The sequence below is a fragment of the Protopterus annectens genome, chromosome 9.part0, assembly GCF_019279795.1.
Source record: "Protopterus annectens isolate FY-2018-M chromosome 9.part0, PAN1.0, whole genome shotgun sequence".
Lineage (NCBI taxonomy): Eukaryota > Metazoa > Chordata > Ceratodontiformes > Protopteridae > Protopterus > Protopterus annectens.
Window position 1 is genome coordinate 578,202,018 of NC_056743.1, and position 18,871 is coordinate 578,220,888.

Here is an 18,871-nt window from a genome sequence, read left to right on the forward strand (position 1 = left end):
TTTTTATATTTTATCATTGTTGTTGCTGCCTGAATGTTTCCCCTGCAGTTGGTTCTATTGTTTGGCATTTACCGAGCACAAAAAATAGCCATCCTACATTAGGAAGGCCCTCCTGCACCCTTGTGGTAGAAGTGTGCAGCCCAGAACCCATTGAGTTGGGGATTGTTGGAAAAGTGCTTCGTTTGGGCTATCCCATTGGACAGTTAGAGTTTAACTGTTTGATTCAATTTGTATTAAAGCACCATGTTTGTGCATAGCTGCACACTGAGCAACATGTTTTGGCACTGCCATGTATAGATTCAAATGCTTAGAAAGATACATTTTCCCTTAATAACTGTTAGGGAATCCTCCTAAGCTTCCCTGATGAACACAGTTGTGTACTGCTGGTAGAAAGCAACTCAGCTGCACATTTTGAGGTATCAGCTCAGGTGTCTACTCCTTAACCTCCCCATAGATTATCAGATTTTACTAGTCCTACAGCAGAACCTGGTCCACCTTGCCCACTCCCCCCTACTTATTACAGAACACACCAGACATAATGGACAGACAGTTTCCCACCATTTCTCTAGCCAGCCTGATTGACATGGACATCCTGAGCCAACATAGCAACTACCTCATGTTTACTGACAACCTATTACTCCTAAACTATACAAATACAATGCATGAAAGATGTATCTATGCTATGAATTTGGAATCAATGGTCTCGCTCTCTCACATAACAACAAACCAGATGTCAAACAGGTTGTCAGCACACACACTTCACCTCTTCCATAAATCAGCTGCAGAAAACATAAACTCACATATGCAGAGGTACTCACTAGAAGTCTACCAAAAAATCACAGACCTCACAAGTGTAAACCTTATGCAAACAATACAGCCCCTATTGAATCCACTACACATAAAAACAAAGGGAGCAGTGTCTCACCCAATAAGGCAAAACACCTCTAAACAAAATGTTTTAGTCATTGGAGGCTCCATAGTGAGACACACGGATGTCCCCCTCACCAGGCTGGATAGAAGGTCACATTCAGCTGCCTGTCCAGTATCAGGATCTGGCAGATCACACAAGCACTCAAGTATCTCACTTAATGAATCCACTCAAACAAATGCATCAGTGTCTCACCCCAACAGACTCCTAAAGCTAAACACCTCTAAACCAAATGTTTTGGTCATAGGTGACCCCATAGTGAGACACACAGATGTCCCCCTCATCAGGCTGGATAAGGAGAAGGTTATAGTCAGCTGCCTGTCAGGTACCAGGATCCAACAATACAAGACAGCACTCCTTCTTCCAGGAAATAATTTATTGATGTTCACAATTCATATACTAGTTTTGGCTACATAAGCCTTCATCAGTGAATATCAATAAATTATTTCCAGGAAGAAGGAGTGCTGTCTTGTATTGTTGGTTGCTGGATTTTATAAGAAGATTGAGCACCTGGTAACTGTACCTGCACAGAACTTGGTTTCAGATACCAGGATCTACCAGATCACACACGTACTCAAGTCTCTCAACAACAAGCACTGTTATGACACTGTCATAGTCTATGTTGGAGTGAATGACTTGAGACGTATCTCACTGGACTATATGAACAGAGACATGACCAAGCTTTCAGATTATGTGTCCCAGATAGGTAAGTCCCTAGCCTTAAACAGCATTCTACCTTCACCCAGAATGATGCCTCAATAAAAACAAAAAAATTATCGACTTCAATAATTGGCTTAGCTTTTGGTGTTAACCCTGGGGTGATCCAGTATTTGTCAGCCTGGGATGATATGGTCAACAGACCACTCTGCTTTGCCACAGATGGTCTTCACCTATCACCTCTTGGCTTTCAGTTACTGGCAAAGGTATTTGCCCCTCCAAGAGTGCCTTTTTTAAGCAATGTCATAAGAACAAAATTCCTGACGAAAAAATATCCTCTAAAGACAAACTCAGGGTTATGCTGCTTAATGCTAGGAGTCTAAATCAGAAACTATACTCATCAGAAAGACTTCTTACTTTGGAAGATGCCAATGTCTGTGCAGTCACAGAGACATTATGCAAGGCTGCGGAGAGTACCCCAGCCATGCAAGGCTACAGTGACTTCCACACATTCAGAACACAAAATGAACATGAAAGAACCAAAGGAGGAGGTGTATCCATCTTCATTAATGACAAATACACCTCAAGACTGGTTAAACAGTACGACTCCCAAGAGTTACCCCAAGTGCAGATAACTGTAGGAAATACCCCACTTCCACTTCTTTGTTAACTACAGGCCCTCCGCCATGAACCACGAACCCCACACTGCCTACCTGGCCCTACTTGAGTCACTCACAATACAGCCAAATACCCTGGTCTTGGGTGACTTTAACTATCCTTCCATCAACTGGGAAACATATATGAGCACAAACACAAATGCCCTGGAACAGATAGTCAGCACCCCCACAAGGAGTTCTAATGTCCTTGACCTAGTACTCACCAACATGGGGGATCGCTCCACCACCCCATGTGTGGGACTCTCCTTGGTAAAGTCTGATCATAAATCAGTCTTGTTCAAAGTAACAATCATACCTGATCCCCCTCCCTGTAGCAAAAAGGTTGAAAAATTTGTCCAAAGCAAAGTATAGCCTTCTAAGTGATGGTATAAATAGTTTCAAACCCTCTGCCACCACTGATAGCAATGACTCCTATACTGAGGTGTTCAAGATGCCCTATATAAACACTTATGCAAATGTATAGACTCAGCCATACCTGAATGGATCAAAACAAGCTCCTCGTGGTGGACATCTAGCATAAATAGGTTCTACAACAAGAGAAAGAAACTGCTGTCAAAGAATAAGCGGGCACAGTCTCAGCAGAAAAAGTACACCCTCCACAGCTTGAATAAACAAATCAGACATCTTGTAAAGTCCTCTAAAGCTAATTAGGAAACTAAATTAGCATCCCTAGCTTAGGATAATCACAAGCCATTCTTTAGTTATGTCTGAAATGTAAAAGGGAAGGCCCAGCTTCGTGCCAAATTAGTAGTGGATGGTACCACTTATACTGAACCTGAGGACATCACCAACCTGCTAGCAGACAGGTTTGGTAAAAACTTCACCCCCACTGTCCCCAACAACCATACCCCCAAGCATACCTGGCCCTGCTTGGGTCACTTGCTATACAGACAAACACCGTGGTGTTGGGTGACTTTAACTATCCATCCAGTAATCTACCCAGCATCTTGAAAGAACAGGTCATAACTACACTCTCCAAGGCCAAAATCACAGCCTCTGTGGGACCAGATAACATCCCAGGCTGCTTACTAAATGGTCTAAAACAGGAGTTAGCGGAACCACTGAGCACTGTCTTCAATCACAGTTTAAGTACTGTCTTTCTCCCAGCAGAGTGGAAAACAACAACTATAATCTAATTGCACAAAGGGATTCCTTCATTGACCCTGGGAACTATAGACCCATAAGCCTAACCAGCCTTATATGTAAGGCTATGGAGAGAATCATCATGGACCTCATCAACAAGGATATAGGAGACCTTCACACTTTTGACTCAACCCAGTTTGGCTTCATCAAGGGCAGATCATACCTATTAAACCTGGTGAACTTCTTTGAGAGTGTCACAAAAGCCCTAGATGAAGACAAAACAGTACATGCTACATATCTCCACTTGGTCAAGGCCTTTGACACAATCCCCCACTCAGGCATCATTGAGAAACTTACCCAGCTGGGGATTAGCCCGTACTTCATTAGATGGGTAGCCAACTGGCTCACCGACAAACATGTACAAACAAAGTTGGAGATTCCGCCTCTACCAGCAGATCTGTTACCAGCGGTGTTCCACAAGGTTCTGTGCTGGGCCTCCTGCTGTTTGGAATCTATTTCTCAGAAATCCAGGTGAAAATAGATGGCCTGTGGCTTACCATATTCGTTGATGACTGCAAACTGGGTGCAATCACAGACACCCCCAATGATGTCAACATTCTACAAAATGAGCTCACACAGATAAATGATTGGTGCCAGAGCCATGAACTTAAACTCAATGCAAAAAACTGCATTATCATCCCCTTCAGCAAAGAAGTCCCTGCAAATTACAACATTAATAATACCCCCTACCTACATGGCCAGACTGAAGGCCCTGTCACTGTACTCTGTATCATACAGACTGTTTAGAGGTGACTTGTTCCTGGCCTACAGAGCAGTCTCAAACTCTGCCTTAATGGAAATTCTGCACATCCACAAATCAAATGGGACAAGAGTTACTCGGTCTAGGGACCTTAACCTAGCCTATGACATTAACAGGACATGCTGGAGAGACAGACATGTCTCCCAGAGACTGTAACTCCTCTGGAACAAATTCCTAATTCACATGAAACAGAACTCCTCTATGACTCTGTTTAAGCATAACTTGGACAATTAGATGGGAAACCGAAATTTACCTCAGGGGTTTCACCTATATCCCTCTAGGGCAGGGGCATCCAGTGCTGATTTTAGATTCCCAACCAGTTCTGATCTTAGAGTCACATTAAAAATATAGACTATATATATTGGTCTATAACAGAACAAGGGTATAACATGGCTAGGCTTTTAAAGACCCTAGGGATAATAGCCTAGAAACCTCCTGTGATCCTCTCAGGCCTGACACCAAAAATTTACTAGTAAATGAATCAAACTTTTTTTAAAAAACCCAAACTGTTGTTCACAATTAAATACAATCACTCAAACAATATGTCAAAATACAAATACAATGGCAGTAAGATATCTAACAAGAAGGCAATAAATAGGACTGCTGTTAGAAATAATTTGTTGGCTTTCCCAGTTCTTCTGACTGTGTTCTAATAATTGCAGCCTGTCATTTCCTGTTAAACTAGTTCTTTAAAGCCCACATCCAGGCTCATTGTGACATCACTAATGACTCACCTGAGTAATTCTTAGTCTGATTATAAGACCCAGATCTGTTCTATCACTACAAACATAACATCTGCAACCCAAATAAGTCTTCCTTACCTGTGTCAACCGTAGTCTTCTCTTCTTTCTTGTTATGCCTGATATCAATGAAATAAATATTGCAGGCGAGCAGAAACAGCAGATATAAACGTGATAGCAAAGTATGACTTATTTTAAGGTAGAAAGGACTGGAAAAAGCACCGAGTAGGAGCCCCAATCAAGCAAAATAGACATCATATAAACAGATTAACCTTAAAATCACTTATGTAATGTTTCTCAGATGATTTAGGTAATTTTTTTAAACACAATGAAGTGACAATTGCTCAGCAACAGTCACTCCTCTGTGACCCTTGTGCTGCCACACCTGTGTGACTCCCATTTCGCAGGATGATTGTGACTACATACACAAAGAAGGCATCAGATTGCAGTTGCCAACATTCTGCAGCACATGGGATCACATTTAAATCCTTTTAGTCTTGTTAACAAGCAAACTGCAGGTATTTCATCAAGACACTATGTGCATTACAGGAATGCTCAAATGGTTGGCACCCTGAAGCTATGGGTGTGTCACTGAGGCACAAGGGGGAGAAAATAATTCTGGGAAAGAAACAGAAGAAGGGAGGTAAAACAAGTAATTCAATGTATATATGTACACCCCATACTTATGAGTGAAATGTTAAGTAGAGCAAGAACATTAAGCTGTGCATCTGCAGATGATATCCCTTGATAATGAAGACCCCCCCCCCCCACACAGTATTCTCACCAAACCTATTTGCTGCTTAGTTCATATCATGGCATATATGTAGACATTTTTTTCTGTTAAAATAACCTCTTTATTTGTGTTTTTACAACATCTGTCCAATTAATAATGATGCCAGCAAACACTTTTCCTCCTAAGCACCAAGCAGTGTTTCAGATGGACATTTTGTCCAACTTCCTCACACTGCCTGGAGATGCTGCTATCAGACTGCAACTGTATAATAGACAATTTAATACGCCTTAAGGCTGTCTGACATGTCACACATAGATTAGTAACTGTAAATATGTGCTTCATATTTTCTTATGCCCCCTGGAATATTGGTTACCACCTTTGTTACATTGTATCTGTAATGCTGAAGTTGCATGCTCTTGCTTTGTTACATTGTATCTGTAATGCTGAAGTTGCATGCTCTTGCTTATGACAAAGTCCTTGTTCTAGGCTCTATATTTACTTATGCTTAATTGTTTATTGTAGCCTTATGGTGTCCTATATCTGTAATGTTGAAGGTGTATGTTTTGTCTCGCCCATCTCATAACTTAGAAGAAGCTATTTTTGATCAGCCCACAAAACCAGGAAACAAACCACAACTGACAAAGACTAAAATATGATCGATATTTATATGTGTGTTTAGTTTTGAAAATTACAGAGAATTTTCAGAAATATTATATTAAACCTTATTCATTTTGTCTCTTTCTACTAAAAAAAAAAAAAAAAAAAAGAATAGGGCACATATCACAGTTGTATTATAGTTTCTGTTATTTGGAATGCATTGCCTTTTTATATAAGGCTAAGCCAAATTGCTGAACAAATTAAAATTCATTTTGATGGTTCTGTGAGAAAATGACTTTATGTCTAACAACACGTATGTCCACAGCTAGTGGGTTTGCCTTTATTGGCCTGAATGTAACTATAAATGCTTAAAAGTAAAAAAGCCATGGGCATCCAGAAACCATGTGACTGAAACACTTGATGTCTTTAAGGTATCATTTGCATATATCCCATGGGCCTCCATTACAGGAGGTTTAAGATGTCACACAGTGAAAAATTTAGCTTGGCTGGGTTTTTCTTGAAGTTTTTACTGAATGGTTTGTCTTTTTACCCTTTGGTTTAGCAGTATAACTTAGTAGATTAAGAGTTACAGTTTGTTGAACCTAAGTTTGATTCCTGCAACTTTGAGCTGCGCTCTGTATATCTGTGAACAAGCCCCTTGGCTAGATCTGTTTCTCCATGAATAACTTGTGGGTTCTACAAAGTCAAAAATAATGTTTTAAAAGTTGGAGTCAGTTTCACTTTTCAACTCCCTTTGATCTACATATTCTGTGGTAAATATTGTCCCACCTTGGAAGAAGCATAGTAAAAACCTCCCCATAAAAGTTCCATACAAAGGAAGTAAACAGTCTCATTTTTCAGAGACATGCATTCATCCTTGATATGAATGGAATGTTGGTAAGACTGCCAGACAACTGCAATTCTCTCCCATAGAATCAAAAAATATCACCTACTACCTTAAATGAAAAAAAAAGTTTATTACATACTTTAAAAGGACCTACCACTGCACGTTTCATTGATAAAAGATAGATAATCTGTTTTCAGGGTGCATTTAAGAAATTCTTAAGAATTATGTTTTTCTAAACTCTCAGTCTATGTTCTGTAATAATTGTATTACTTTATAATATTCTGATCTATTCTGCATTTTTGATAGTGACATTGTGCCCAATACATGGCTGAAAGGGATACATGGATCAGCCCACCGACCTGGTTAACAAAACAAACAAAATACAAGCCAAATAGCAATTTAGGTAACCTGGTTCAAACCTCAGTACAGGCTGGCTTACCTGGGTTCCAGATGTCTGGACCACACCTTTAAGAAATGGTGTTTAAGGATGAAGATAAAAGTACATCTGTTCTCATAAACAGATCTCTCTCAGAATGCAAAGTCCCCACCTCATGGAAAACATCATATATAATTCCAATGCACAAAGGAGACAACTCCTTAGAGCTCACCAACTATCATCCAATAGCAATCCTATCACCTTTATCCAAAATATTAGAAAGAGTTGTTCATACTCAACTAATACAGTACCTCCAGAATAACAACCTACTCTCCATATCCCAGCATGGCTTTAGACCTTCCCATAGCACCACGACAGCACTACTATCATTCACCAACATAGTTAACCACTACAGAAACAAGGGTCTATTTGTTTCTTCCATACTCTTAGACCTATCAAAAGCCTTTGACAAGGTAAACCACAGTCTGCTTCTTGATACCCTATCCACCCTAAATATAAGTCCCTCCTCTATATCATGGTTCAACACCTACTTATCTGCCCGTCAGCAAGCAGTCCTATGGCAGGACCTTGACCCCCCTGTTACCAGTAACCATAGCAGTCCCTCAAGGATCCATCCTTGGCCCATTGCTGGTCTCTATTACAAATCAGATCTCTTCATCCTCTCACACTGTCTCAATAGTACAATATGCAGATGACACTACCCTCATATGTGCTGCCCCTACCCTTAGTGAACTGCAAACCCTTATCCAAAACAACTTCACCCTATCTGAAACTTGGTTCGCCAACATCAAACTTCTTCTTAATCCCAAAAAAAAAAAAATGTAATTCTTTTCAACCCTGGCAGAGCTCCTCCCCTAAATAATAATGTCACCATTAGCTCCAAAGAAAACATTCAAATCAGTCCAACCACACACACTAAACTGCTAGGCGTAGAAATAGATAATAACCTGAGGTTCGACATTCACATAGCACAAACCATTAAGAAAGCTAATAAAAAACTTGGTCTCTTCTACAGGAATAAAACAGTTTATGACAAAACGCACCAAAGTAACCATCGCAAGGACTCATCTTCTATCCACCCTCCTCTATGCCTCTCCCATCTTGACCAATCTCCACCAAACTGATCTAAATAAAATGGAATCTTGCTACAACAAGACTGCCAAGTTTGCTACTGAAACCTCATATAGGTTCCCACCACTGTCTATCCCTTAAACAACTCAGCTGGCATGAGTTGCCTCATATACTTCTACTCAATCAACTCTCTATAGCGCACAAACTCTACTACCTTCCTGAGATAACTCCAGCACTTCAGCACCTAATGCAGCCCCACATTCCCTGTAGAGCCTTAAGATCTAGTAACCAGAACCTTATGACTGTCATCAAACATAAAAACGAAGCTGATTACTCCCTCTTTGCCAACACCATTGCCAAAACCTGGAACACACTACCATGCCAAATAACTTCTACCACCTCATTTAGTCAATTCAAAAAACTCCTGAAAACCCACTATCTAAGTAACTGGCTATGCTCATGCCACTCACCAGGCTAATTCATACCAAGAGAATTTGTCAGGGTAGAGCTATGTATAAACAGTTTATCCCCAGAAAGCTTCCAAACCCGCATACATTTACCTTACAAAACTTATAACTGCAAAAGAAAAAAAAATGTACCTCTGATTGTCTACTGTAAGAAATGTTAATCACTAGCATGATGTCCTGTTGTGTGTATATATGCTATTTGTATGTTTGTTAATCACCAGCATGTTGTCCTGATGTGTACATATGCCTATGTATGTATGTTCTGCTTCATTTTACTTTCATGTAATGTATTGTAATGTGGAGCTTTTCTCCTCGGGCCTCCGCTGAAAATGGACCTGTGTCCAGTTGGACTTTCCCAATAAACAAATGTAAAATAAAAACTAAAATAAATAAAATAAACATTATTCGGATTACGGGGAAGAATTGCTGTGAATGTGAATATGTCAAACACTCTGAAATTCACACAGGTCCAGGATTACCTGCAAGAGTATTATTTCTACTCATTGCCTCCATGTCCCTTTCAGCATGTTTTCCACAAAAAATTAAAAACCTACAATAATAACGCATTGAAAGTTTAACACAGCAGCACTCTGCACTCAGACTGAAATGTCTGGATTCTGACTAAATATAAGGGCTGCTTGGTCTCTTACTTTGCCCTTTTCTCCATTTATTCACCAGGCTACAGAATAAGACAAGCTATTCAGCTGACATTGCGTTATTTCCCCAAAACGTTTATATTCTGCACATAGAAAAGCTGAATCTTCTGCACCAGACCCTGGGTAAACAGTTTTCTCCACTTTTTTTTGGAGGGGGGGTGCATTTGGCACACTGCAAAATCCTTATCTTACTTACAATTCTGCAAATGTTAGAAAAGTATAACATGTACAGTCACATAACCCTGAATGAAAGTAATCACTATGTATTATCAGTCCATTTTATGTCACAAGGTTTCCGACCATGTGCTGACAGTCTGTATCTGTATCCTTGTATCCCTGCAATCATTGCACTGCTAAACCATCTCTTTGCTGGTGTTTAAAATCAACTACTGCCTGCCTATACCTTTTCCTGTATTAACTTAGTATATACATCTGACACTGGTATTTTATAAATTAAAAAGAGTATTCGAAATTTGCATCTGATATATAATTACTATTGCTAATAATTACTAGCATCTGAAGTGGTTTAGTAGCTAAAAGAAAAGTAAATCAAAAGCAAGGATTACAAAATGTATATCTACATATATTTCTTTTGGCTTACTGGACATAAACTTTCCTGATTGGAAACCCTGGAAAGATCAAAAATAAAACTGAAGACTTTAGAGGCATGGCATGCTGAATTTGTTTGTGTCTTTTGGCTTTTCCTGGTTAGGGCTCGCCACAGTGGAACTCCGGTCCGCTAATGATTGGCAGTCGATTTTTACATACCAGCTTGCCAGGCTTGATGCACAACCTTCAACGAAGGTACGCCCATTCAGACATGTCTCCACACAGAAGATGCTCTAGCTGAGAATTGAACCAGACAGCATCTTACTGTGAGGCGACAACACTACCGCAGCACCACCACCACGGTATGCATGGCATGCTGAATAATCATAAGAAATGGGAGGCATCACAAAAAACTAGCCATTGAAAATTTATAACAATCAGATCTGTATAAGGTAACCTCTGGTTCTGTAAAGTATTCTCTGAAACAGGAAAGAAAGAAAGAAAGAAAGAAAGAAAGAAAGAAAGAAAGAAAGAAAGAAAGAAAGAAAGAAAGAAAGAAAAAGAGTAAAAGAGAAAAAGAGAAAGAAAGCCCCTCCCCTACTGCTCTGCCACCTGTGACTTGTAGGTAATAACTGCCACTTAAAAGTACTGCCATCTCAAAGTCTGAGAGAATTAAAATCATTGAAATGAATTTGATGATCTGCTATTAATTAATGAATCTGTTTCCAGAAAAAAATGCTTCAGCTGTAGTTCTGGTGTCAAAAAGACTACATATGCAGTGCTGCAAACGTTTTAAAAAATACTGTACTTCAGATCCATAAACCAACTATGTATAACTTAAATGCAACAATTTAAACCCACCATAATGTTTTATCATTCAGTCATACCAAAATTCAAGCAGTCATAAGTATGCTCTAAAACGATCAATTTTAAATAAAGGTAGGACTTACCATGCTGTGTAAAAAATACCAAGGCTATGAAGACATAGAAAATGTAAAACATGCTTTTCATTGTAAAATGCAAATGGTACAGAGAAAAAGTTCCTGCAATAGCCTTGCTGTTACGGATATTCAAAGAAATGGAGCCTGGGTGCGTTTACTTCCTTTTATGCCTCAGTGCAGTATGTTGCATCGTGTCCTTACATGAATATAATGAACAAGAATTCACCAAAGTTATTTCACAACTTTCAAGACAGAAGGATGGGAGGTGTTTGCAGTAAAAATACTGAAAGAACACTTCTAGTACTATGGTAAACAGCTGTGCTGAGTCTTTGTGACTGTGAAAGGTAAGAGATCAACTCTGACAGCCCCTTTTTTAAAAGCAGGAACTCAGAAAGAAAATAATTAACAATGGGCTGAGCCTTTCAGCCTCTTAGCCTTTTAAAATGAACATCTTCCAAGGCACATCTTCACTGCACAGGAAGCCTGCCACAACTGAGACTTTAACACCTTGGCACTTGGAAGCGAGTAATCTGGAGTTTGAACCTATGCTAGTAACTGTATGTAGATCAGTCTTGTGATGAGACACATGTCCTGGCAATTCCTTTCACTTTGAACAGTGGGAGAAACTACACATGAAATGATAACGTGTCCGTGTTATTTTAAAGAACTGCTGAACCATTTTAAGCTTTAGCCATTTCTGTAATTGTTAAATGTAGAAACAAACAGCTTTAATACTAGAGCAATATTGTAGAGGGGAGCTGGTATATAGTGCTTTTAAGATTATTTATGCTCAAGCTCTCTCTCTCTCTCTCATTCCTTGTTTTCTTTTTGTGTGTGTGTGTGTGTGTGTGTAAGAACTGCTGAACCATTTTAAGCTTTAGCCATTTCTGTAATTGTTAAATGTAGAAACAAACAGCTTTAATACTAGAGCAATATTGTAGAGGGGAGCTGGTATATAGTGCTTTTAAGACTATTTATGTTCAAGCTCTCTCTCTCTCTCTCTCTCATTCCTTGTTTTCTTTTTGTGTGTGTGTGTGTGTGTGTGTGTGTGTGTGTGTGTGTGTGTGTGTGTGTGTGTGTGTGTGTGTGTGTGTGTGTGTGTCTATAAAACTCTGATCTGACAGATGGACAGCATAGCAAAGAAGAGGTCTGCAGAAATGATGAGACTTCTGAGAATGCTCAGTGACCAAATAGAAGGGCTGCGTTTTGTTAAAGGAAAATGGCTTAATAGGTTTATGATTTAATTAGGCCTGTTTGTTAAGTGAAAATGTACAATTAGGAAGATCAAGTTTTATTTATTTATTTTATTTGGTGGTGCAGCGGTTAACGTTGTCGCCTCACAGCAAGAGGTTCTCTGGTTTGGTTCTTGGCTGGGGTGCCTTCTGTGCAGAGTCTGCATGTCCTCCCTGTGGTCGCATGGGTTTCCTCCGGGTGCTCCGGTTTCCTCCCACATCCCAAAGACATGCAGTAGGTGGATTGGACACTCTAAATTGGCCCTAGGTGTGTGTGTGTGTGTGTGCCTTCTGTGGAAGGTTGAGCACCGGGCTGGCAACTCGACACTGTAAAACTCCACTGCTAATCATGAGCGGACAGATGATCTGCTGTGGCAACCCCTAACCTTGAAAAGCCGAAAGAAGAAGAAGAAGTAGAAGTCTTTATTAACCAGGTTAAATGAGGTGGTCAACTAACCTTTTTCAAACATGACTAGAGTTTAGTAAACAGAAACAGTGTAGGTCAGAATACATAACATAATTGTAACTGCATACTCTTTTACATGATGAATGTACATTTAGTTTGAATGGAACAATTCTAAATGGGCAATCTCCCTGGAAGAAAAGATGGAAAACAGGGACCAATAAATGTTTTACATCGTAAGCGCAAACAGAATTTGCAGAAAGGTAATATATCAGATACAGATCATGTCAAACAGTAATATGAGTGATTGTTACAATGGCTTTGTGTTAGTGCAGTACCTCGCAGGATGTGCAGTAGCAAGTCCTGCCTAAATCCCACCCACCATCCATACAATCGGTGATGTCTTAGTAAACCATATCTATTTCTAGTTTACCTTTTTCCTCAATGTAGTGCAATCTTGGAGTTGGTATATTTAATTAGCAAAAGGTGTGGGGGTGATCGAAGAAACAAAATAGGGCTATAACTGCAAATATTTTTTTCTTCGCTTTTGCAGGGGGGCAAGACCCTCTGCACCCCACACCCCATGCAAATTAAATATACCAACTCCGAAATCGCACTACATTAAGAATAGGGTAAAGTACAAACAGGCATTGAATATTCATGCCGCATCTGCATGGCTGTTAGTCATGCATGCTTCCAGTACAACAACATGCCCCCTTTATCTGTCAGTTAGTAAGACCACACCCACATCTGCACAAAATGGCCTGTGAGGTACTAGACTAATACAAGGCCAGTAGAACATATTATAAAGATAGCATTCAGTTTGTAAAACATAGTAGCGTTTGACTAATATAATGGATACAATGACTGAGTAACTAGCTTACACTAGATATTAATTGATGACTTGTGCTAAAAATCGGTGATCATGCCAAATGATAAGAACTATATACGAAACAAGAATTTTGAATTGTCAAACTTTGACAAGAAAAGGATGTCTCGGAAACATATTTATTACTTCTGTATCATAAATGCAAAGTTATAAATGGATTCTTTGTGGATTACTGAAGAAAGATAAACAGGTGTACAAGAGCTATTAAGAATAATAGTTATATTTTATGTGAGGTAAGAACAGAAAATGAAACATGCTGGGAATTAATGTTCTTGAAGGTGGAGAGACACAGTGTAATCTGTTATTTAAATACATACAGCATTTTACCTTTCTTCCGTTTCCACTCCCACCCACCTTGTCTCAAAATGTCACATGCTTCTATGGATTTCATTTCCACTTTCCATTCTTGAAGTCTGTTTCATGAAACCACAACTCTCTCAGTGAAGAAGTACTTTCACAGAACCCAGGAAACAGCTGGTCACTACAATCTGCTGTCTGTGTTCCATTTCCCTTTGTCTTATATATTCTTTCAGACAAATCACAGATTCCCAAACTTATACCCAATGGATATTTCAGCTTTACTGCACAAAAGTAGCTGAAAAGTAAGATGTGAAAGATTTTCATAAAGACAACTAGCAAAACCAAATGTGGAACATATTAAGAATTATGAAAGCGACTAAAGTCAAATGTAACCTAGCACCTTCAGCAATTTTTCTATAATTTAAACTGGAGCATGCAATACAGCTATTATGTCAGAGCTGCAATCAAATATTAAGCATCTACTTTTTTTGTAAGACATAACTCTAGCATACCTCTCAACTCTCCAGATTTTTACAGAATGTCCAGATTTTTGACTCATATTTTTAATCCATTCCATACAAACTTTGTGGTTTTCTGGCAAATCTGTGAGGATTGACTTCACTAAATAGTGACAAACATTTGAGTTTCAGACTTCACATCCCTCTGAAAAATGCATGGTAACACAAAACCCTTTATTCTAACAACTTTCTAAGTTTATATGAGCAATACTTAAGATTTGTACATATGTTTGGGCCTTTGTCTCTCCCATTATTTTTGGTCTTGTCTAGTTTTATTGTCCTAAGAGGTTTAGCGGTATAAAAACTAGGATATTCTTTATGTATATAAGGAAATAAGTTACTTGTGGACCAGAACGTCGCTGCATCTCTGCATTCACATATACCAAACCAGTGCAATCTTTTATCTTGATGTAAGAATTAGTAGGTGGGGTTGCATTTTTCCATGGGGGGAATATGGATCCAGGTGAGTTTCTGAAGACTGGCATGGGTCATCATTTGACTGTACTTCTGTAATAAAGATGCAGGAAATGAGCAATTGGTTCTCAGTTACAAAAACGTTCACAAAGCAACCTCGCATTTTAAAATGTACTTTAAAGCAGCAAGAACTAATATCAGTCAAGGAAGAAAAGCACCTAAATATACCATTAAATAGACTGCATAACATGTGACCCCTTCTCATAGTCCCAACACAGTTAGGGACACAAGAAAAGTGCCTCATCTGAGACATAAGTAGTAGTCATTGCACATGCATGAAAGCTAGAAAAGAACTCAGCTATGCTGTCCAGTCTGTAGTACATCTACCATCCATGGTTATCGACAAGGACTAGAATGTAAGCGTTTCTCAGATTTGTACCATTTCTTTCATGTGAGTCCCTGAATCAGTAAAGCCTCAGTCATCCTTTGTTACTGCTCATGAATACTGAATCAAGTTTTATGATCATTAAGTCCATGGATGAGTTTTTCTTAACGGACTGCAATAACAGTTACAATAATAATTAGTTTCACTAGGTTCAAAGCAATAAAAAAACAGATTTCTGCCTAGATTTGAGATACACCTATAATCAGAATCAGCATTTCTAAACATACATACCAGTGTTTCACTTCCTGCATATATTACTAGAACACTAACAGTCAGTAGAAAGGGTTGCTAAGTCATACTCCATTATTAGGGACTGTATCACCTCTGTGGTTTATAATCTGTATGTACTCCTAAGACGTTGTGCATCGAGGTAGAAGTGTCTGACTACACTCTTAATACTAATGCTGTTTATTAAGTCTTCTCTACTGCTCATCTGAATCACATTTGACTGATATTGCTCATTTCAATACCTTGCCATAGTTAACTGGAATGGGCAACAATGTGAAGCCAGCTACAATGATGCAATTTAATCAAACTTACTGTCAATAGATTTTGCAGATTTTATAGTCTGAATTATACAGTTCCCCTTTAGACCAATTATGTATCATCTTCTTGATTGTAACTAAGAATGTCCTTATATTCACTGCTGCAGTATTCTTAACAGATGGGATTCTCTACTGTGGAAGTTGGAACGTCCAGCCAGTCTACCAAAGACAACTTATTGCTTTGAAAAGGTACATTGAACACCACCCAAAAGCTCCTTGCTTAACATAGGGCATAAAGGTGAAGTTCAGGACTACCATAATCAGAAATTCTTTGATGCCAGTCTGAACATATCTCTTTACCATCGGTCAGTTTCCCTGCATCCATTTTCCACCAGTTGAACACATTTTCATTTCACAGTGACTACATATGCCTGTTTGCTGACTTCTATTGCAGTTTCAGATAAGTGCTCCATTGGGATTTTGTTTTTTATTACTTTTTTTTCTGCTCCTTGGTCCTTGTGCATCCTTACTGTCAGCATGGAAGGGTAAATGCCAGTGTACGGGACAGATTCAACATAAAGATTGCCATGATAAGTGTCTTGTCTGTCTTGTTACCATACATCTTGTTCTATTTGTCAGGTGTTCACCCCAAAACCCCTTTGCAGTAGACTTTCTTCCCTTTCCTTGTATCTTGAGAACCAGCACTTTAAGCTTCTCAGTAAAGTTACAATGGAAGGAATCTCCCACCCTGAGGGTCAGCCATTAGGAAAGAAGATGGTGAGAAAGGTAAGACCAGAATCTTCCACTGTCCAGCCTCTGACAGATGTTTCTCCAAAGGTCGTTACAAACCCAGAGGTACACCTGGCTGTGTTGCAGATTTCTCTGCTGTGACCATGTCAGAGGCCTTTGAGGGTCTGGCTGGCAGCACATCTGAAGTGGCTCTGCAGGCATCCATCTCGGATGTTCAGGGAAACCACAGCTGATTTTTTCCAAGGGGCCTAGGGGAGTTCCTCAGTTTTTGGTTGGGGAAGAAGTTCCTACTATGGTTCTCGCCTGATGTCCTGGGTCTGAGCTTGCTCAGTATTTTGGAGGGGACATTCCCTTAAAAAAGAAATAAAAATTAAACATGTTTCTTCTGCTCCTAGGGATCCACAAAGTGAGTGGCAGGCCTTCACTTAGGGGCTATTTACTGCTTTAATGTCCTTAAAGCCCCCCAAGAGGTTTTGGTTCCTGCTCCTCCTTGGTCCTCTAATCCCTTTAAAAGGCCTGGAAAACAGGATTCTTCTGCAGATAAGTTAGATTTGGATAATGAATCCCTGACTTATTCTACTCAAATTCCTTCTTCTATAGACTATGGGTCAGAGGAGGAGGAATCTATTAGTCCAGATGTTCCGTTTGAGGAAATTTCCTTTGGGGACACACTTTCTAGGATGATGGATTTTTTTTTAAGTGGGAGTGTGTTCAGGCCTCTGATATCCATAAGAGGTACTATGAGTTGCTGCAGTTGGAATTCCCTAAACCTGCGGCTATTCCTCCTGTTTTGTCTGCTTTGCTTGATTCTTTTTCCAATGACTTTCATGTGCCTGATTCTCTCTCCCCTTCTCCTAAGAAGCCTAAAAGGATTTATAGAGTGCCCGAGGATTGTTCTTTCCTATATAAATGACCTGCTGCTGACCCCTCTGTCATGTCTGTAGCCTCTGATAAGCCATCTCAATTGCTTCCTGCGCCCAAGTTATTGCCTTCTGACAAGGATAACAGAAACATGGAAAAGCTGGGTAAGAAGGTTTATACTTCTGCTACCCTAGCTTTAAGGGCTGTTACGTATCAGGCCCATATGTCTAGGTATGTGTTGGCTCTTCTTTCTCAGACTTGTCAACTTATTTCTGATTTTCCAGATTCCTAGGGTAAGAATTCTGTTCTTTCCTTTTTAGTGACTTTCTCCCAAGTCATTCATCATTCTATTAAATGTAGTTATGATGAAATAGATGCCTCTTCTAGGGCTGCTGTTTTTGGCTCAATCATGAGGAGATATTTTTGGCTTAGGATTCAACCTCTACCTGATGATATTAAAGCTAAGCTGATGGATGCGCCTCTGGATGATAAACATTTGCTTGTGGAAGCTTGTAATGGTTTGATTAAGTCTCTTCAGGATAAGGGTAAGGCCTTATAGGAGCTTAAACTTGTGTTTATTTCTCCTGTGCATAAGTTTGAGAGAAACTACCCTGCTAAGGCTGCCTCTGTTCGTAGGCAATCCTGCTCTTCTACTAAAGGTAGGAAGGAAGAGTGGTAAATGGACATCTCCTGCTAAGGCTACTCAGTTTTCAGGGACTCTGAAGCTTTCCTTTCTGGACAAACCACATGCTGTACAACTCTCTGTGTCTTCCCAGACACTTTCATCTTTCTCTTCACTTTTCTCTTTCTTTTCCTGTTTGGTTTCAGATCACTCAGGATTCTTGGGTTCTGTCAATTATTCATCAGGGGTACTTCATGATGTGGAAATCCCATCCTCCTTTTATGGGCTTTCCTCAGCCTCCTAGGGAACAACTTGCCTTTTCCCCAGAGGTTATTCAAAATATCTTACTCAGTGTACTATTCAAGAGATACCTGTGTCCCAAAGGGGGAAAGGGTTCTACTCCAGACTGTTTTTAGTGTCCAGAAAAGAGGGCACTTGGAGACCTAATCTAGATCTTTCTCATCTAAACATTTTTCTAAAAGTGCCTTCCTTTTGGATGTTGTCTCTTCAGATTCTGTTTCCTCTCTTACTCCCTCAGGCCTATATGGTGTCTCTGGCACTCAAGGATGCTTATCTCCATATTTCAGTCCATCCTCTTTTCAGGAAGTTTTTGCATTTCTCTGTTGCTTCCTGGCATTTTCAGTTGTCTGCTTTGCCTTTGGCCTTCCTACTGCCCCCACAAGTGTTTACCAAATGCCTTGCTCCTCTGATTACTTTTTGCAGGCTTTGAGGGATCCAAATCTTTCAATACTTAGATGACCTGCTATTTCCCGCATCCTCTCCACAGAC

General features: G+C 39.6%; 1 protein-coding gene across 1 annotated transcript in view; it reads right to left on the reverse strand.

Annotated features, from left to right (window-relative positions):
• The window catches only part of LOC122811337 (zinc metalloproteinase/disintegrin-like), a 207,837-nt gene extending 196,081 nt beyond the window's left edge, over positions 1–11,756 (reverse strand). The window contains exon 1 of the mRNA XM_044083109.1: positions 11,173–11,756. Coding sequence (XP_043939044.1) covers positions 11,173–11,233 — 61 coding nt within the window. The 5' untranslated portion in view covers positions 11,234–11,756. The remainder of the gene's footprint in view (positions 1–11,172) is intronic.
• Positions 11,757–18,871: the final 7,115 nt, after the last annotated feature.